Source organism: Aspergillus piperis, assembly GCF_003184755.1.
Source record: "Aspergillus piperis CBS 112811 unplaced genomic scaffold BO85scaffold_21, whole genome shotgun sequence".
Lineage (NCBI taxonomy): Eukaryota > Fungi > Ascomycota > Eurotiomycetes > Eurotiales > Aspergillaceae > Aspergillus > Aspergillus piperis.
The window spans coordinates 494527-512992 of record NW_020291611.1 but is presented as its reverse complement, the minus strand read 5'-3'; the positions used below and the strand labels follow the sequence as shown (position 1 = coordinate 512992).

General features: G+C 53.1%; 5 protein-coding genes across 5 annotated transcripts; 2 read left to right on the top strand and 3 right to left on the bottom strand.

The window, feature by feature from the left end:
* The first annotated feature begins 181 nt into the window (after positions 1-181).
* BO85DRAFT_452815 (putative C6 transcription factor (War1)) lies at positions 182-3722 on the top strand. The gene is made up of 5 exons (XM_025660911.1): positions 182-248; positions 316-1833; positions 1891-2174; positions 2241-2764; positions 2839-3722. The coding sequence occupies exons 2-5, from the start codon at positions 428-430 to the stop codon at positions 3559-3561; spliced, it is 2937 nt and encodes a 978-aa protein (XP_025511891.1). The 5' UTR covers positions 182-248; positions 316-427; the 3' UTR covers positions 3562-3722.
* Positions 3723-3924: 202 nt separating this feature from the next.
* Positions 3925-6490, bottom strand: BO85DRAFT_428638 (Zn(II)2Cys6 transcription factor; the record flags this gene model as incomplete). The annotated part of the gene is made up of 9 exons (XM_025658211.1): positions 6325-6490; positions 6042-6236; positions 5675-5985; positions 5346-5613; positions 4828-5286; positions 4675-4778; positions 4521-4620; positions 4310-4442; positions 3925-4132 (listed from the first exon to the last, which is right to left on the bottom strand). The coding sequence occupies exons 1-9, from the start codon at positions 6371-6373 to the stop codon at positions 3925-3927; spliced, it is 1827 nt and encodes a 608-aa protein (XP_025511890.1). The 5' UTR covers positions 6374-6490.
* Positions 6491-8801: 2311 nt separating this feature from the next.
* On the top strand, positions 8802-11265 carry BO85DRAFT_148367 (putative MFS transporter Fmp42). The gene is made up of 4 exons (XM_025654128.1): positions 8802-8877; positions 8942-9333; positions 9385-9547; positions 9607-11265. The coding sequence occupies exons 2-4, from the start codon at positions 8946-8948 to the stop codon at positions 11084-11086; spliced, it is 2031 nt and encodes a 676-aa protein (XP_025511889.1). The 5' UTR covers positions 8802-8877; positions 8942-8945; the 3' UTR covers positions 11087-11265.
* A 740-nt stretch (positions 11266-12005) lies between these two features.
* On the bottom strand, positions 12006-14110 carry BO85DRAFT_380424 (uncharacterized protein; the record flags this gene model as incomplete). The annotated part of the gene is made up of 3 exons (XM_025656381.1): positions 12006-12744; positions 12810-13317; positions 13384-14110. 3 exons carry the CDS (start codon positions 14108-14110, stop codon positions 12006-12008), a joined length of 1974 nt encoding a protein of 657 aa, XP_025511888.1.
* A 2088-nt stretch (positions 14111-16198) lies between these two features.
* On the bottom strand, positions 16199-18150 carry BO85DRAFT_380455 (putative acetamidase; the record flags this gene model as incomplete). The annotated part of the gene is made up of 4 exons (XM_025656385.1): positions 16199-17022; positions 17081-17551; positions 17616-18019; positions 18110-18150. The coding sequence occupies 4 exons, from the start codon at positions 18148-18150 to the stop codon at positions 16199-16201; spliced, it is 1740 nt and encodes a 579-aa protein (XP_025511887.1).
* Positions 18151-18466: the final 316 nt, after the last annotated feature.

The following is an 18466-nucleotide window of genomic DNA, read 5'->3' as shown; positions in this document are numbered from 1 at the left end:
ATCAAACCCGGCAGTGAAGCACCATCTTCTTCGAACGTGGTTCCCGATATCTAATGCATCTGATCCAGCATCTCCTGGAGGGACTCCTTTTTTAAGGCTTGAACACGCCCCCGCCTGAGGCCTCCACGGTCGGCTGTCGGTCACCGACCGTCCGGTTCTCCGACCTTCGCCCAACTGCAGCCTCCCAAGCGAGTCTGGCGTCGTGCCTTTCCCTCCCCCCTCATCTTCTTTTCTCTCAAATTAAAAATGTAAGCTTGATGTTCATTTCGGTCTCCCTACTATCCCTTCTAGGATTAACGCGCGCGCGCGGCCAAGCGATCGGAAATCCTTGCCGGTCGTGATATTGCTCTCCGTTGGCCATGGCGACCATCATCCACCCGTCGTACAACCCAGGCTGACGTGCCTTAAACCCAGTCCCCGCAAACCGATGGAGATCGATCCGCGTCTGCGTGCTGGCAGTGACAGCTCTCCTGCCGACGGCACCGCAGCCGGTCGTCAATATATCCCTCCCCCGGTCTCTTCCAGACATCCCGACCCCAATGCCGCCGGTCCCTCCACTCTTGCACGCCGCAGCGATTACCCCGAACCACCGTCCCCTTACTCTCCCGCTGACCAGCTGCGATCCGCCGTCTCGTCTGCAAGTGGGCCCGGCTACTACGGCAGCGCCGCGCACTCCCAGTCGACGCCATCTATATACCGAAGCGGGCCTGAACCTGGCTCGGTGCCCAGCACTTCCTCTCAACTCGACCCCGTCGATCCAAACGATCCGTATGCCGAATTGCGACGTCCGCGCGCCTGCGAAGCATGCCGTCAACTCAAAGTCCGATGCGAGCCCGATCTCACCCATCCCAATGGCACGTGTAAACGATGCGCCAAGGCCGGCCGGAACTGTATCGTGACCGTTCCCACGCGCAAGCGCCAGAAGAAGACCGACAGTCGCGTGGCGGAGCTGGAGAGGAAGATTGATGCCTTGACGGCAAGCTTGCAGGCCTCCCAGGGCCACGAACCGCACCCTCTTCCGCCGCCCGCCGCTCTTGAGCCGCCGCGCGAGGAGCACCCAGGAAGGCGTTGGCTCTCATCCACGGCGCATGCCTCTACTAATGGATCGATACCCTTGAGGTCACCTTCCAGCACGGCGGGGAGCAAGCGGCGGCATAGTGGGGAGATCAAAGAGACTGCTCCGGTGTCTTCTCGCACTTCGAGCCCTAGCGACGACCAGTCATTGTACAATAAGGCTCTCAAACAATGGCGGGCTATGGGATACGGCTTGGAGACACAGCCGAAAGATACGGCCAGCGAGGGCGGGGGTGATCTGATTGACCGAGGCGTCGTGAGTGAGACACTGGCTCAGGAGGCATTCACCAAGTACGTCGATCGAATGGCCACCCTCATACCTATGGTGGTGTTCCCACCAGGCACAACAATGGATGAGGTGCGGCAGAAGAAGCCGGTGCTGTTTCACGCTATAGTTGCAGCCGCGATCGGTACTATTCAACCACACCTGCAGCTATCGTTGCTGGATGAATTGTACAAAGTGCTTGCCGAACGAGTTATCGTGAAAGGTGAAAAGTCACTGGATCTAGTCCAGGCGATCCTAGTCTGCTGCAACTGGTACACGCCACCAGACAACTTTGAAGAGGTCAAATTCTATCAGTTGTCAAACATTGCTGTCTCACTCGCAATGGATCTGGGTCTCAATCGGAAGGCGATCCCCAAGTCCAAGCCGTTCGCCCTAGTCAAGGAGCTCATCTCGAAGAAGTCATCTATCGTTGTAGACCTGGATTCAGCCGAGGCGAGACGAACTTGGCTTGCTTGTTATTTCGTCGCCGTGCAGTTCGTCTCTCAATCCCCCCTACTCATCGTGCCAACTAGCCGCTAACAGCCATACAGGTGTGCCGTCTCTTTGAGACGCGTGAATCTAGTCCGATGGATGCCATATATGGATGAATGCGTGGAAATACTCGAAAAGTCACCAGAGGCCTTACCATCCGACAAAGGCATGATCCAATGGGCAAAGCTAGCCCATATCCTCGAAGATATAGCCGTCCAATTCACCAGCGACGACGCCCCTACCGTATCATCCTTCTCAGACCCAAAGTTCCTCTACACGCTCCGCGTTCTTGAAAGACAACTGGACCAATGGCGCCGAGAAACTCCACAAGAGCACTTTTCCCGTACGTCAACCCCCCAATCCCAATTCCCCGGCTACCTACCTACCTACCTACTAACCACACCCCCAGCCATCTTGAAACAAGCCGACTGCATCATCAACCTCTTCCTCCACGAGAACGCCATGCACGTAGAATTCCACCGAGACGATCCCAAAACCGCCAACGACGATCTCGCCAGCCCCACCAGCCCAGCTCACATCAACGCCCTCAGCACCTGCCTGACCTCCATCCACGACGCCATCGACACCATCTGCTCCATCGAAACCAAGGACCTCGTCCTAACCCCGACCGTCGCTCTGGCCCGAACCTCCTTCGCCATCGTCGCCCTCATCAAGATCTACTCCATCGTCTCCAGCCCAGACACCCGCATGGCCCAAGTCATCGACCTCAGCAGCCTCAAGACAGAATACTACCTGGACAAGGTCATCCGTCATTACACCAAAGCCGGCGAAACCCCGGGCGGTCGCACCCCAGCTAAATTCAGCGTTGTCCTGACTCTCCTCCGGAACTGGTTCATGAAACGTAAAGACCAGGGTCCTGTCCTCAAGGAAGCATTATCACTGTACAAGTGCTCTGATGAAGAGCGACTCCAGGTTCGATTACCCCATCCTACATATCCATCCCTATATATACCAACACTCAACACTCACTAACCCATCATACCCAGCAACCCCCCCAACAAGACAAACAAAACCAGACTCAAGGCCAAACCCCCCTCCACCTCCTCAGCGAAGTCGCCATGGGCGATCCTCAATCCCGCTCTACAGCCACAACCAACAACCCATCCCCAACCCAAACCCAATCAACATCCACCACCAATAGACCAATCTACACACCCAACACCACCACCAACACCACCACAAGTACATACCCCGACCTCCTCACCACCCAACCCCAACAATCCCCACCATCATCATCATCATCTGACCTCCCCGTCCCTCATTCTCACACTCACACTCACACCCACCCCACCGACTCAACTACCGACCCACAACAACAACAACCATCATCAACCTGGGTCCAACAATACCCCCCTCCACCCCGCCAATTCTATCCTACTTTCAGTCCCTCATACCAAGATGTCCAAGGGTTCGGAACGGATCCGAACAATGCGAGTAACGGGAATGGGATGGTGGTTAGTACTCCTGGTTCTGGTGCTGGTGCTGGTAGTGCTAGTGCTAGTGCTAGTGCTAGTGCTGGTACTAGTGCGGGAGGAGCGGGAGGAGGAAATACGATACAAGGGTTGTTTGTTCCCGAGTTGGGCGTGCAGATGGGGTTTGATCCCGAGAATTTGTTCATGTTGGGGAATATGCTGGGTGATGAGATTCTGAATTTGCCGTTTCAGGCGGATGGGGGGATGGGTATGGGGATGGGCATGGGGTTTTATTGATGTGTGTGATTTTGGATGTGGTTCCGTAAAATATCTTTCATTCTGGGGAGGTGGATTTGTTTATATATATGTTAATGATATCCCTACTCTTCTTGGTTAATTATCTTTTTATCATGTGTATCTATACTATTGGAGTACACTTCTGGGTATTTATATACATAGGAAAATGTCATAAACTACTTAAGCTAGTAGTACTTTTGTTTTTGTCCGATGGTCTGCTCGGATATATGTTCCTCATGTCGTGATCCAGGGTCGAGGATCAGACTTCCATGCTGGTAAATTAACAACCCGTTCGCGTGCAGTAGACTACCCATTCAAGAGGCTTATCACAAGTCAGTGGGTATGGTCATAAGACCCACTCACTCAGCACGCCACGGCGAATAAGCGAGGTAGAATCCCAACAGCCTCCTCCCCGGTCCCACACGCTATTGTGATAAAGTGCGAAAGGAGCCGACTCCATTCGGCCGAGGCTGCATTAGCGAGGAAACAGCTGTCTTGCGGGTCGGCCTGCCAGACTGCCAGCGTCTGCAAGCCGGCGTACTCCGGCACTGGCTGGACCTTTCCCCACTTGCTGATCATGATTCGTAGCGAGCATCGGACAAAGCAAGAAACAGCGGTCAGGTGTGGTAGACCTCTGGAGAATTGGTGGTGGTCAAGCACTTGTCGGTTGCCAAAAAGTGAATGATCATCACGACGCGGTTGAGAAACAGCACAAAATGATCTGAGTCCGCTGATAAACAGCTTTTACCTGACGGTCAAGCGCCACTCTTGGGTTAGCTTCTGGACCATGTATGACCATGGCCAGCCATTCTCAGCTTCCGTCCTCCGAAGAAGATCCAGCAAACATGTCTGCGCTAGAGGGTCACGAATCCAGGAGCCGCCTGGTGGATCAATCGATCAGTTAGTGGGCTTCCATATCCAGCAGGTGGGCCACAGCCAGGGCGGAAATTATTACTTACAGGCGCACAGTGCGTGGCATGCCATGACGCGCAGAGATATCTCGTCATCAACCGACAGTGCAATTCCGAACAAAATGCTTAGACTCCGCGTCATGTTTCCCTGAACAGCACCAATTAGGCTTTCCCCTGAAAGTTGCAGTCTGTGGCAGCGTACCTCGGTCATCTGGATATCTTGTGGACTAGGCGTCGAATAAAGTGTTCTGAGTTCCTGTTGCAGGATCAAAGCTTTCGCCATACAAATATGTTGTACTGCGATCGCTAAGTGGAACGTCAACGGCCGATCACTGATACTCCCAAGGGTACATACCATGGAGTGACCTTGTAAACCAGACCACGGGAAAAGGTCTGCCAATTCTTGGGTCTGCAGCGGAGTAATGCAGTGGTCGAAAAATATCCGGCTTTTCCAAGTCCCAAGTATGGATCCTTCGTTTCAGGGTACTCCGACCCAGCACTTCCATCTCCAGCGATGCATGCACCCCATAGCAGTGATTGATCGTCTCTGCAAGAAGCCAAATGGCTCTATGCGCCCAATCTCGATCTTTCTGAGATGAGTCGTGCTGCCATAAGAGGTATAGTCTCTCCCCGAATGGACTCAGTGTCAACCGCAGTGGTTTCTGGTATGCCAAGGCAAACTGGATATCTTGCATCACGAAAACCCAAAATGAAGCTTCTGCGAGTCCGCCTGATGTAGCACATCCGACCTGAGAACTTATATAGACTGAGCCGGCTAGTAGATGACGCTGAAGGTCGTTCGATGGGCTGTGAGCTGCTCAAAGTATTAGATGGCTTCAATCAGATTAGAGGGCTTTGCCAACGGGAACGCACAGGAAATTTGCTCGAAGAAGCGCAATATCACGGTAGAAGCAAGAAGAATATCAATACTGATCTCAATCTCTTTGTTTTCCAGAACAGGCAAGAGTATCCCGATGCACCGCTCATGATATCCATCTGCGGTATTCGGGGGAATATTATGATTTGTATGGGAGAGATGACGGGCTGCTATAGCCAAACATGCGTAGAGTAGAAGGGGATTCGTAGGTGCCCGTTCCACCACATCCAAAGAGAAATGTCTCTCATGATCGCAAACATCCAACTAGAAAGCGACGATTAGCCTTAATCCAATCGTATCGTGATCGAAGAATGGGGTAAAGCACCCATGGGCCGAGCGTTTTTCGGAAGTGCCGAAGGAGGAACGCCTCATTGAAACTTGCGACTTTCTGTCGATCGCGGAGCTCATCAAATGCGAAAGGTAGATTGACTGGGTCCAGGAGCTGTGGCGGAAAGGCTGTGGTGGGAGTGGTGTCACTCGGGGACAGTACAGGCTGGAGGGCATGCGACGATGTGGGAGTTGCCACAGAAGCTAGAGATTGACGCTTGACTGCGTCTTTCCGGGATGCTGGTGGGGGATTCACCGGGAGAACATGATAGTCGGCCGCTGTACGATCTGTTTCGTCCTCGAAGGAGACTACGGAGCCGTCATCAGTGCAAGTCTCAAACCTTCGTTCTTGCAGAAGTACCAACCCTGCGCAGGCATCCCAACCCATATCTGATCGGGAGGAAACGCGAGGTCGCTTTCTCCGTAACGGGGAGGGCCCTTTGGACGTAGCGACGGATTTTGCCCGTGTCGGAAAGTGACCTCTTCCGTCTTCGTCGGAGCTGGGATACACTGTCGTCCCGATCGCTGACATCGCAAGCACGAGGACCCCGTCTTGTCACCTAGAATATCACGGTTAGAGGCGCTGAACTGGAAAGCCGGCCATGCCCGTCCGATAAACCCGGGTTTCTGCAGGGGAAAATGAATTACATTTGAGATGGCGTTGACGGCAGGTGAGACTGAACGTAAACGGTTGCATTAGCTTGGTCGAAAAGCAGCGGCCGCATGCCGCCCAAATAGCATCCCAACAGACTGGGCCAGGAAAGAAAGAAAAGAAACAAGATTCGCACCAGGGGCCGCCAGAACTTACCACCCCCTCATCACGTTGTTGTCAGGTAAGTCCTCGACAGGCAGTCGCAACAGTAGCCATGGAGGGGCAGAGGCATCAACGGCAGGAAGCAGCCATTGATGTGCGAAAGATAAAGAGGAAGAGGCAGGAGAAAGGGGAGCCAGGCCGAGTCGATGTTGGACTACTCCGCTGCAGCTAAAAGCGACCGCCTCAGCAACGGTGATTAGGATGGGCAGAACAATGTTCAACGGTTAAATGCCCAATGGAGGATGGTTCATGCGGAGTGGAGCGCCGGCGTGATGGCCATGGAGCCCCCAGGGCAAATAAGGATTGGAGGGGCGAGAAAAAAGGGAAAAAGAACCCTATACAAAAACGAGAACGGCTCGAGTCGATCTCTTCCTTAGCGTGAACACCAGACCCGACCTTTTTTTGCCAGTCGCTCCAGGTTTCAGCCTTTCAGGGGCCCAAACCGAACCCAAAACATGGCCGGCAAAACGGTTCCCCATCATACCCGAGAAATAAGCCAGCGCGCCCGTTTTTAATTTCCCTGGATACAATATGGAGGGAGTCTAGCCAGGGTTCGGGAAATGATGCCGCTGATTCAATTGTCGCTACTTTTTCTCTCCGACGAAGCGCATGGTGATGGACACATACGCCCGCCTCTGATCACTGCCCGAAGCAGAAAATCCTCACGAGCTAAATGGGAAGTCCACCAGAGCCGGAACGTTTCGGTTCAAGCTAGCCTAGCGAGGAAAGCAATGGGCACTTTTTATTGCACCTTTCGTCAGGAGCTCCATCCAATTCTCAGCTACCAGCAACTATGTTCTTGGAGCTTTGGGGGAGGAAAAAAAAAAGTCTGCAAGGTGACGGACTTTTAGGGTGTCAGCCGTGCATGGCCCCGGTGGGTTCCAGCTCCCAACAACCAGCCACAGTGACCTTAGTATTGATCATCCTAGCCAGCTTGTGGGTTGTTAGTGAGCATCTCGGATACATCGCTATTGTCCTGTAATGACCATTCGACAGAGGCTTACTGCTTAGTCCCCCTACCCCTGCCACTCGACTGGTCTAGATTGTGACTGCCGGTGCCATTGGCGAGGGAACATGAGGCCCCCTGTTGAACCTATCTGTTGCTCACGCAGATCCTGGGCCTGTGTCCGTTGACTTTCCCCTTCGGCATTGCTGCTCTCCGGCGAATGGATTTGTTCGCATCACCAAGGTGAGGGGTGTGCCGCAGCTCCAGCCTCCGGATGGTCCGTGAACACTGTTTCTCCGCTTGTATCTAGCGTGGTATGGTGGCCACTGCCAATCAGAAGGGCCGGAATATTTTCAGGGCAGAGTTACTAGGGCGGGAAAAGCAAACGACAGCGCATCAGTCGAGTTGAGAGGCGTTCAGTGACTTGTCAACCAATCGAGCCAGTGGCCTGTCTGCGCAGGAAGCATTGCAATTGCCCATTGTATTGTATGATGACTGAAAGATCTAGATGCACTAGTCTCCTGATGAAGAACCTCTCTCTGGTGGCACCACCGATCCAGTGGTGCTAGAGAACCCCGTAGTATGATGGTTTCTGGGATCCCGTGAGCACCTAGCACACGAATATGCCGCTACTTAGATCCGAAGGAGGAGGTTCAGACCAATGACATGGGGTAGTCATACAACCTTTGGCGCAGCTGCAGCCTTCAGGGAGACTGCGGAGGGTCTAAAGGCTTGGGGGGGGCTTGTAGATCATAAAGCTACGTGAGCCAATTGACATCTGATAAGCTTTCCAGACCATTATATATTCGGACACAAATCGGTCGGGGGAAAGTCAAAAGTAGGAAGGAGTAGTAACTTAGCAGTAAGGGAAAACTGGAGACAACGGATGATCAGAGAAGATAAGATGAGCAGGGGAACAGGAAGCCAAAGGGAAATAAAGTTTTCCATCCATCCCTCAAAATTGGGGACGAGAAGTAGAGACACAAAAAAAGAGAGAAAAAGGAAGGAATGGAGGCGTGACCGAAAACAGCAGGCGCGGGGAAAGCAGCAGTCAGGTGATTGCTGGCAGCACATCGCCGCTTCTTCTTTGGGCGGCGCAGCACAGAAATCCCGGATCGGCGATGCATTCAACCACCGTCCGACGTTGACTCTTTCTGTGCGCCCAGATGCAATTGATCCTCCACTGCAGCAAGGGATCCTCGTTCCACGCTTTATCTGCCCTATCTACTACCCCATTCCACGTATCCTTTCGGCTCTTGAAGCTTCTCCGCCCCTCCTTTTTTGATCGACGGGCCGAAAACGGGTCGGACTCCACAGCCAACCAGACATCGTCATAGCTTGTCCCTCGCGAATACCACGCATATCTGCTACTATACATATCACACTATATATATCTGGTCGCTCGACGGACCAGAATCACGGGGTAGGGGGATTGTCCGAGGTAATCCATCCGAAAAAAAGCAGATCCCTGTCTCTAGCCATGCCTAACCTCTCATTGCTCACAGAGAAATGTCTCTCAATCGCATCTCCTTCTTGGAGTCTTGGGAACAGAACCCTGCTGCATTCCGCCGTCAGCCGAGACCAGATGACTCGGACGATGAAGATAGATATCATGACCTTCCAGAGCCTTCACTGTCATCATCTTTTCAATCAAACATTAGTAGTCGCCCCCCCTTCCGAGATCGCCTGAACTTTAATCCTTATGCTGGACCCGGTTGGAACGAGACCTTCGTGGATGAGTCCGATAGACCCTACCGAGGTGCATCACCCAGACGCCTTCGGGCTGATGAGTCTGAACCTTTGGAGCAACCACAAGAGGATGGCACTCTGAGGCCACAGCAACCTGCGGGCCCAGAAACTACGGGAGCCTTTGAGGTTAGCCGCTCGAAACGAATCTGTAAGTTGCCTATCTCACCACCGAGACAATGCACACTCTGACCATCCAAAGTGCAGGTATGTATCGCAGTTGTATATTGCTTGCTCTCTGCAGGAGTAGTCTTTGGATTCGCGGCAATCAAGCCTATCTTCGTTAAAGAAGGAGTCTATCGCAACCTGTGCTCAAAGGACGAGCTCAATAGCGGCTCAGATGTATGCTATCGACAGGACATCCGGTGCGTCGTCTCACATACCGATCTGTATCGGCACATAAAAACTAACAGACAACTTCCAGGCTAAACTTAATGTTTACAATAGCCGCCGTTGCAACAAATGTGTCAGCCTTGCCCGTAGGTGCCATACTAGACACCCATGGCCCTCGCGTGTGTGGCATCATCGGCAGTATCTGTTTGACCGTGGGCAGTTCTCTACTCGGACTCGCACCCAAACTATCCTTTGATGCTTATCTACCAGGATACCTCTTTCTATCCCTCGGGGGCCCCTTCATCTTCGTCCCATCATATCAACTGTCGAACACCTTCCCGACCCACTCTGGTCTGATCCTGTCCACCCTCACGGGTGCTTTCGACGCTTCCAGCGCACTTTTCCTCGTGTTTCGTCTAGTAAACGAGAAGACTGATGGGGCCTTCACTACATCGAGATTCTTCCTTATCTATCTCACTGTACCGATCTTCATCCTGACTGCTCAGCTAACGGTTATGCCCACAACCTCCTACAAGACGGCAGGAGAGCTTGTCCAGCAGGCGGAAGACCAAATCGTAGCGGAGGCAACTGACCGGGTGGACGAAGCTATTGATGACCGTAACGAAGGGGAACGGCAGCGCAACGACCGCCGTCTTCAGCGGCAGACTGTTATTAATCAAATTGAGGACTTGCTACATGCCCCTGCGCCCGAGCAGGACCATCAGTCACAACTAGAAGTAGAGCAGACTGCGACTATCTCTCACACTACTGGCGGCGTCTGGGGTGCCCTTCATGGCCGCTCAGCCTTGCAGCAAATCCGCACCCCATGGTTCGTGCTCATCACACTCTTCACCGTCCTCCAAATGCTTCGAATCAACTACTTCGTCGCCACCATTCGTCAACAATACACCTATCTTCTCGACTCGTCCGAGCGTGCCAAAACGTTGAATTCTACTTTCGACGTTTTACTCCCTCTCGGCGGCCTGATCTCCGTCCCTTTTACTGGCGCCATCCTCGACAATGCTAGGACCCCAGTTATGCTTGGTATCCTTGTTATTACAGCCACGGTCATTGGCCTCCTCGGCTGCATCCCCAGCATCCTCGCCGGCTACGCCAATATCATTCTCTTCGTCATATACCGGCCGTTCTACTATACATCCGTCTCTGACTACTCTTCCAAGGTCTTCGGCTTCCAAACCTTCGGCAAGGTATACGGCCTCATCATCTGTCTTGCGGGATTGGGAAACTTCGCTCAGACAGGCCTCGACACACTTGTCTTCCGCGTCTTCGACCGCAATCCCATTCCCGTCAACGCGATGCTTACAGGAATGACATTCCCTATTGGCCTAGCTTTGGTCATATACGTCTCATGGCAGACTAAAAAGCTAGCTGCCGCGAAGTTAGCCCAAGAAGAAGCCGCCGATGGAGCCAACGCTGAGAGTGGACTCGTGGCGGGGCACGATGACCGGGTAAATGCTCGGGACTGGTATGCGGGTGAGACGACACCGCTGCTAGGTAATAGTATCCGGGGCCGTCGGAGTTCCTTTGCAGTTGGAGGCCCGTCTTCTTAACTTGCCTTGCTGGATAAGAAAGGCTTATCGCTCGATTGGGTCCATATACCCCGGCGGTTCTAACTTCATGCCTATACATTCCTTCCCCTGTAGATAAGACACATAGATAGTTACAGCAGCTGATTGGATTATCATTGTTTGGAAGGGTTGGGATGATATATTTGCCTAGGGGCATAAACCAGCAGTCTGTCTCTCTCTATCTCTTCCTTTCTCATTTTATATTCAGTATTGTTCAATCCACCCCACCCCACTCCAGATCGACACGACACGCCCATTTATGATAAAAATAAAATAGAATAAAATGAAACGATAATGTTACTTCTTGAATACTATACTTATATTCCCTTCCTTCCTTCCTCAATTTCTCTTCTTCCAACCAAAACACCTGTATATACTCGTAGTTACACCAAACAACGATCTAATGTACTGACTGCACTCTGGATAAAACACACACACACATACACACAACCCGCACAACGCACACACGGAAAACCAACCAACCAAACAAACAAACAATAACCACCACCACCAAGCTGGTACAGGTAATCCCATCCCATCCCATCCCATCCTACCTCACACACACTGCATCTTCTGCTTCCGCTTCCGCTGCTGCTTCGTAACCTCGTAACTCATACTTATCTACCGCACACTTCCTTCCGAGCGGGGTATAATAATAACAACAATAATAACAACAATAATAACGATAAAAAGATTAAAAAATATAGGGATAAGAGAATGGAAGATAAAACCGAGGCATAGACCCTGCAAAGGGTATGTTGATGGAATGTAGAAGGGAATGAAGATGGAACTAGAATGGTATGTATGGATTATGGAGTGTAAGTGTGAGAGAGAGAGAGAGAGAGAGAGAGAGAGAGAGAGAGAGAGAGAGAGGGGGGGGGGGGGGGGGGGATAAGATAATTTAATCCATTCTAACCATGGCTAGTTTCACCTCCGCCCAGAGATCACTACCCGGTCGGTCACAGGCACGATCAGACCAGACCATCAGGCCAAGGAGTTTGCGGGCGTCGACCCAGGATCTGATGCCGTGGCTGGCGGCGGCTTGACTGAGAACGTGGACGAACCAGGCTCGTTCGGGCCGGTCGTCTGCGGCGATGCCGCCGAGGACGAGGACCCAGAAGAGGGCGATGCGGGCTTGTGGGTGACTCCAGGTGGAGGCGAGGTCGGAGATTTGGAGGACGTTTTGGGTGAGCTTGGCGAGTTGGCCGAGGGGAGTGCTTTGGTAGGGGAGGGGGAAGACGACGCCAACGCCGTAGATGAGGGCCGCGAGTCGGCAGGCCTCGTAGATGATTTCGTGTGGCTTGTAGGCGGAAAACCCCTCGAGCTGGCTGGCTGCGGGGAGGGAGAGGAGGGTGTATTGAGTGAGATTGCGTTGGTCGGAGATGAGGGAGTAGTCGGGGTTGACAAGGTGGGCTTTGATGTGCTCTTCGACGAGTCTCATGTAGATGTGCATGGCATATAGGACTTCCACTAGCTCGGCGGTGAGGCCGATGTCTCGAAGGGGAGCGTATCGGCGCTCTACATCGACGGTTGTGAAGCCGAGCATTTTCTGCAGGGTGAAGTTTCGCCGCTCGTGGAAGAGGGGAATGAAGGTGAATACGGGGGGCATGAGGAAGGTGCTGCAGGTCACAATGTCGGAGCTAAAATTGGAGAAGTATTGTTAGTTGTAATGAGAAGTGAGACTCCCGGGAAAGATAAGACATACAAGGACAGGGTTGCAGCGAGCCCAGGGAGGGTCAGGTTCTCGATACCTCCCCGTAACCGCACCATCTGCACCAGACCTTTGATGTGGACCAGGTTCGGCGGAAGGGCCCCATAGACGTCCAGCCACTGCAGACGTGGTAGCGGCGGATCGAATGGCGGCGTCCGATGAATGCCCCGTCCATGATCTTCGGCGACATTATGTGCCATGCAGATGACAGCGAGAATTACTGAATCGCACACCGCTCGACTGGGATTACTGACTTCCCGCGTAACGTTCTGAATGGTTTCCAGTTCACACCATTGCAAGATCCGCTGCTCTTCTGGCAGGAAGGATTCCCGTGCAATCCAGCCATTGAGCCACCGAAGGCGCTTGTGAGACAAAGAACCGAACACGAAGGCGGTGAATAAGGTGCGATCTTGCAAAGCGAGAGGTAACCAGCTGGTGCTGGATGGTCGTGTCTCCTGACCGGGAGAGACGGGGGTTAGGCCGGGCCACAGGACATAGAGACCTACGGATACCATATGTTAGCGCTCTGGAATAAGAATGTAATGAAGGAACAGAGATGAGCACGAACAGTATTCTTCTGTAGCCGCAATTTCCGTTCTTGCCAGATCCATTGGGTTCGTATGAAACGGATCGACGGCGACGCAACCAAAGCTCTCAATAAAATCCATAGATGTAGCCGACGAGGGAGCCGGTGCGCTGAACGAATCAGAAGTCGTAGTCCTCTTCGTAGTTTCGCTTTGATCATAGGGTGTTTCATCGAGAGTCTGTTGCTGGAACTGCCAGACGGTCTCGGGGGATAACTCCAGTTCTTCCGGATCAAACTGGAACTGCGACTCGCCTGCCACCCCCTGCGCCGAGGGCGGACAGTCGGCATATCCACATTCTGGAGAAGGCGTCGTGGAAAGATCCGATGAAGTACGGCGAATGGGGGTCCCAGAGGGAGGAGTGTGTTGTGAGGGGAAGGTCAGGGGAAGGGCGGAAGGCGTTAGAGCAGCGGGGGACGGAGAGCCGTTCGGAGGCGTCAACAAATGGAGGCCTGGACCGGGCGGAACTGCACCCTGTGGCGGAGACTGACTGGTGGCATCTGGGGACGAGGAGGACGACTGGGATTGATTGCTGTCGGGCGATTCTGGGCCGGACGAACGATCTTTGGTCTGGTCGGAGATCCATTTGCCCACATGGGCGCGGACCAGCCGCTGGATTTTGATCCGCTCCGTCTCAGATGCTGGGCGCGCATTGACGAAGTGAATGGCGTCCTTCTTCCGCCCGGCAGCGACACCTTTAGTAGACGCCATGAGGGCTTTGTCTTCTTCTTCTTTTTCTGCTTCGCTTTCTTCCACCGCTAAGGGTCATTGCCGATCAAGAGCACAGGATGCGACGAGGACGGTTGAGCACGGTAGACGCCCAGGGTAGCATTCTGTTTCCGGCGAGGCGAGGCGGATGCAGTGGACGAAGCGAGACGAGATTGAAGCGAAGGAGGGAGGTTGTTTAGGCGCACCAGGGGACGAGGATGGTGGTGAGGATAGCAGGGGTAGTAGTAGACGTAGTAGTTGTAGTCAAGGCGAAGGCGGCGGCGGAGGCTTGATTGGGCCGCATCAATGAGGGACGGACAAGACGCGAGACGAAGGAAGAATCATCGGACCGACGTTTGACGCTAATCTTTAGGCTAAATAGGAATTGAACGCAGGGGAGTACTTGAGCGATATTCCGGGGGGGGGGGCGGAAAGGAGGAGGGGGAGGGACAAGAAAGAGGAAGAAGAAGAAGAAGAAGGGGGCGAGAATGGATGACGGAAGGATGGGGGGAGATTGGGTGAGCGGATAAGTTTGGGGGAGGGGAAGAAGAAAATCCGAGAGAATAAAAGGCAGAAGAGAGAGAGAGAAAAGTCTGGGGGCGAGAGAAAGTTGAATTAAATTAAATTAGAGAGAGAGAGAGAGAGAGAGAGAAGCGAAAAGCCAGAGCAGGAAAAAAGGACGAGGGAAAAGCGGCGCGGATCGTCGCTGAAGAGAGCCAAAAAAGCAAAATCCCCAACCATTGAAAGCGTCCAAGCGATTAATTCGTGCCTGTCAAAAAACTAAACCATCTTGACTGAACTTAGATCCGTGTCTAGTTCTGCGACTAACATTCGCACTATCTACTAATTGCTCTAGTTTACTTACTTAGTTAGTTATGCTTGCTCTCCGATCGATCCATCCTCTGCAGTGGTCCCTCCTCCACACCACCTCCAGTGAGCGGAAGAAGTGCTATCTCTCTCTCTCTCTCTGTCTCCTTTTCATTGATCCCTTCGTAATCATATCATCTTTTTTTTTTGTTTCCCTCCAAACACCACCACCTTCTCTTCATCTCCCCCTTCCCCACTCACTCACTCACTCACTCAATTTAACTCACTTAATTCCCTCGCTCACCCCAACACCTTAAATCCACCTACCCTCTCTCTCTGACAAACACAATCCATGGATCCCAGCCAGCCAGCCAAACAACCAACCACCGGTCAATGCGGGGAAATTCCCAAGGTTGACCGCAAAAGTATATCCTCTTTTCTTCTGCCCACACTATCGGACCCATCCGCTGCAAGCTCGGCCTGACAGGTCACTCCCTCACTCACTCACTCACTCACTCCCTTTCTTTTCTCCCCTTATCAGTACTATTTCTCCTTTCTAAATTCTGCGCTTTTCTCTTGATTTCCCGAGCACAGCAGCTTAGACCCAGCATTGACCGACCCATTTCACTGATGATGATCACTTGCTCCGAGATCAGCGTTCTAGACATGACAGATCATAAGCAAGCAGCAAACACTCGAAAGAATTGTCAAGACAAAGTACAGTACTACCTCTCTCATGCAGAGCAAAATAAACATGCTTAACTGTACAGAACATTATGCTTCTGAACCGGTCACAGACAAGGGCCCGGGCCCCAAGTCTTTACTTACTTAGCTCAGCTTGTTGCAACGCCATCCCCACTTAAGGTTAATGCGGCGATGGTGCCTTCGCCCCTGGAGAACTTTGGGGATGGGTGGCGTCCCAGGATTAACCTACCTCTCTGCCTTGCTCATCACATGAACAATGGGCCACCAACTCCCCCATGACGTACCTCAGACCATGACTCGGCGACTTATAACCTAAATCTCTATCCTCTTATCCTTTCCTTCATCAGTAACCGATGGGCCAGATGTGATCGGCCGCCGCTCTCTCCAGACCCCATCCCCCCTGCTTCTTCCCCGGTGACCTGGGCTGGTCCATGGTTCGGCCCGGATCTCGATGCAGAGGATAATAATTACTGTCTACCCTACCTACTTTAAGTATAGACTTTACTTTAAAAAACAGACGTAATATTAGACTTCGTCCATTTATCCCCCCCATTTGGGAAAAACTTCCGGGGAATAAATTTAGTCAAGCTCAATCAATGGGTATTTTCCTCCTTCCCCAGTCACCGGGTCCTGATACTGCTCCAAGGCCTCCTCAACGGCCGCCATGTATCCCAGCACCTTCTCTTCCTGCCATCTGCGCCCCACCACCTGCACCGCGGTAGGCAATCCCGCCATCTTCGCCGCGTCGTAGTGCTTCCAGGCACCGTAGGCCACCGCGTTGCTGGCTCCCAGCTGTTTCAGCACCTTCTTGTACGGCCCTGACAGGGCATCCTTCTTCGCGTCCACGTGCGAGACGGGCAGGACACCGGCCGTGTAGTCCAGCAGGTTCCAGAGGAATGTGTATCCGCATGATGAGACCGCATCGTGCATGGCTTTGTGGGGCAGAGCCGGCGTCGCATTGACGGGGCAGAGGATGAAATCGTACTGCTGCGTCTCGGCATCCCACCAGCTGTGCCAGGTCGCCCGGAAAGCTTCCCGCTGGGCAGTGAGCTTCCAAAGCTCCGCCGCAGACTTGGGGGCAAATCCGCGGATCAGCGTTGCCCACTTCTCATCCCGTCGGATGTACCGAACCCAAAGATAGTGGAGATAACGCAGGGGACGGGGCAGATTGCAAATCCGTGTCAGCTGATCCGCACCAGGGTCGGATGGCTCAAAGCTGTGCAGATGCGAGTTAAAAGTGACGCACCCGTCAGAGTTGAGCAGCTGCGAGGCGAGGGAGAGACCGGTAAAAGTGTCAGCCGCAGCCGGGGGTGTGATCTCAGACACAGTATGCCCAGCGGCGGTGAGGGCGGCTACTGTGGTGGAAATCGCACGTTCAATGGCCGGCGTTGGGGGAACAACACCTGCATGTCGTCAGCAACGCTCAGCAGCATCCTTTGCGTCTCCACTCTTGAAACTTACCGTCGTTGCTCATGAGGCCGATCCTCAGCTTTTTGTTCTGCGCTTCGACTTCCTCGTCTTCTCTCCAGGAGATAGGGTGGACGGTATGGTCGTAGTTCCAAGGCTTCATTCCGACAATAGCTTTAGTGAAATAGGTGAGATCGTTCAAAGTACGGGCCATCGGGCTGAAGACACTGGCAACACCTTCCTGGCCAGCCATGCTGGTGTTGACTCCAACCTTGGGCCAACGGCCAGTACTACAGCGGAGGGAGTAGATGCCGCTCCAAGCCGCGGGAACGCGAACCGAGCCAGCGACATCAGACCCGATACCGATGCGACCACCAAGAGCCAGCAGAGCACCTTCACCACCCGTCGAACCTCCAGGGGAGTATTCAGGGACGTGTGGGTTGAGGCAATGACCCCAGAGAGCATTTGCCGATTCGAACGACAGAAGCGTCACGGGCAGTGCCGTTTTGGCATATGGGACGGCACCTGAGGGGGTTCATCATTAGCGAAGGTATACTTTTTGCGACGTTCCCTAGTTTAGGCCACGTACCAGCATCCTTTAACAGCTTTGCCATTGGTCCATCCTCCTTATACGGTTTACACGCAAACTTGGTATAGCCAAGAGTAATATCGAAGCCCTTGATTTGCACCGAGTCTTTCAGAGAGATGGGCACACCCGCCAGGGGACCCTTGAGGTTTACTTCGGACTGGGCCCATGATTCTGCCTCAGGCAATAGAAGCTCAGTCACGCAATTTGTCTTCTCGTGAGCCTTGATTGCAACCTTGCCGTATGTGCGCAGGACATCTAAAGGTGCCAGGGAGTCATTCTGGACCTCATACACCAAATCCTGGATAGGCTTGTTGATGATAGCTCTGTCGATAGCCGAGAAGGGCGCATGGTAGTCTGGCGATAGCGATGCAAATCGAGCCGCCCGCTCCCTCCTCTTGAGGTCCCTGTAAATGATCAGTGAGCCGTCGGCCGAGTTGCGTGTGGGTTATGTAGGACTGCTTGGGTTGCTGCGTGGAGGCATCGGGGTAACCTACCGGATGCGACGGTACGTAAAGTAATCAAAGGGGGGAAGCATCGTGTGTCACCTCCTTAGGAGTCTGTGCAGAAGCCCAAGGGGGAGGACAGAGAGAGACAGAAATAAAAAGGAGGAGAGCAACGTTTCGCGCAGCAAAAGAGATCCGTCACAACGCAGGGGGGGGGCGCCTTCCTTTTATTGCGGGGGAAGCACCACACGTGCGGAGAAGCCCGATAAGCTAGACCCGCTGATAAGCGCTCTCTGTCCAAGCTGACTTGTTCGCTTCCGGTACGGCGACGGCTGAGCTGTTCGAGCTTCCAATGCATCACGATAAGCTATGACAGTCATGTCTAGATACACCTGGCACCTGTTCGTT

Coding starts and splice junctions, on each gene's coding strand:
- BO85DRAFT_452815 (XM_025660911.1), top strand. CDS start 428: ATGGAGATCGATCCGCGTCTGCGTGCTGGCAGTGACAGCTCTCCTGCC. Junction 1,834..1,890: donor TGTTATTTCGTCGCCGTGCA/GTTCGTCTCTCA, acceptor ACAGCCATACAG/GTGTGCCGTCTCTTTGAGAC. Junction 2,175..2,240: donor TCCACAAGAGCACTTTTCCC/GTACGTCAACCC, acceptor CCACACCCCCAG/CCATCTTGAAACAAGCCGAC.
- BO85DRAFT_148367 (XM_025654128.1), top strand. CDS start 8,946: ATGTCTCTCAATCGCATCTCCTTCTTGGAGTCTTGGGAACAGAACCCT. Junction 9,334..9,384: donor TAGCCGCTCGAAACGAATCT/GTAAGTTGCCTA, acceptor GACCATCCAAAG/TGCAGGTATGTATCGCAGTT. Junction 9,548..9,606: donor TGCTATCGACAGGACATCCG/GTGCGTCGTCTC, acceptor GACAACTTCCAG/GCTAAACTTAATGTTTACAA.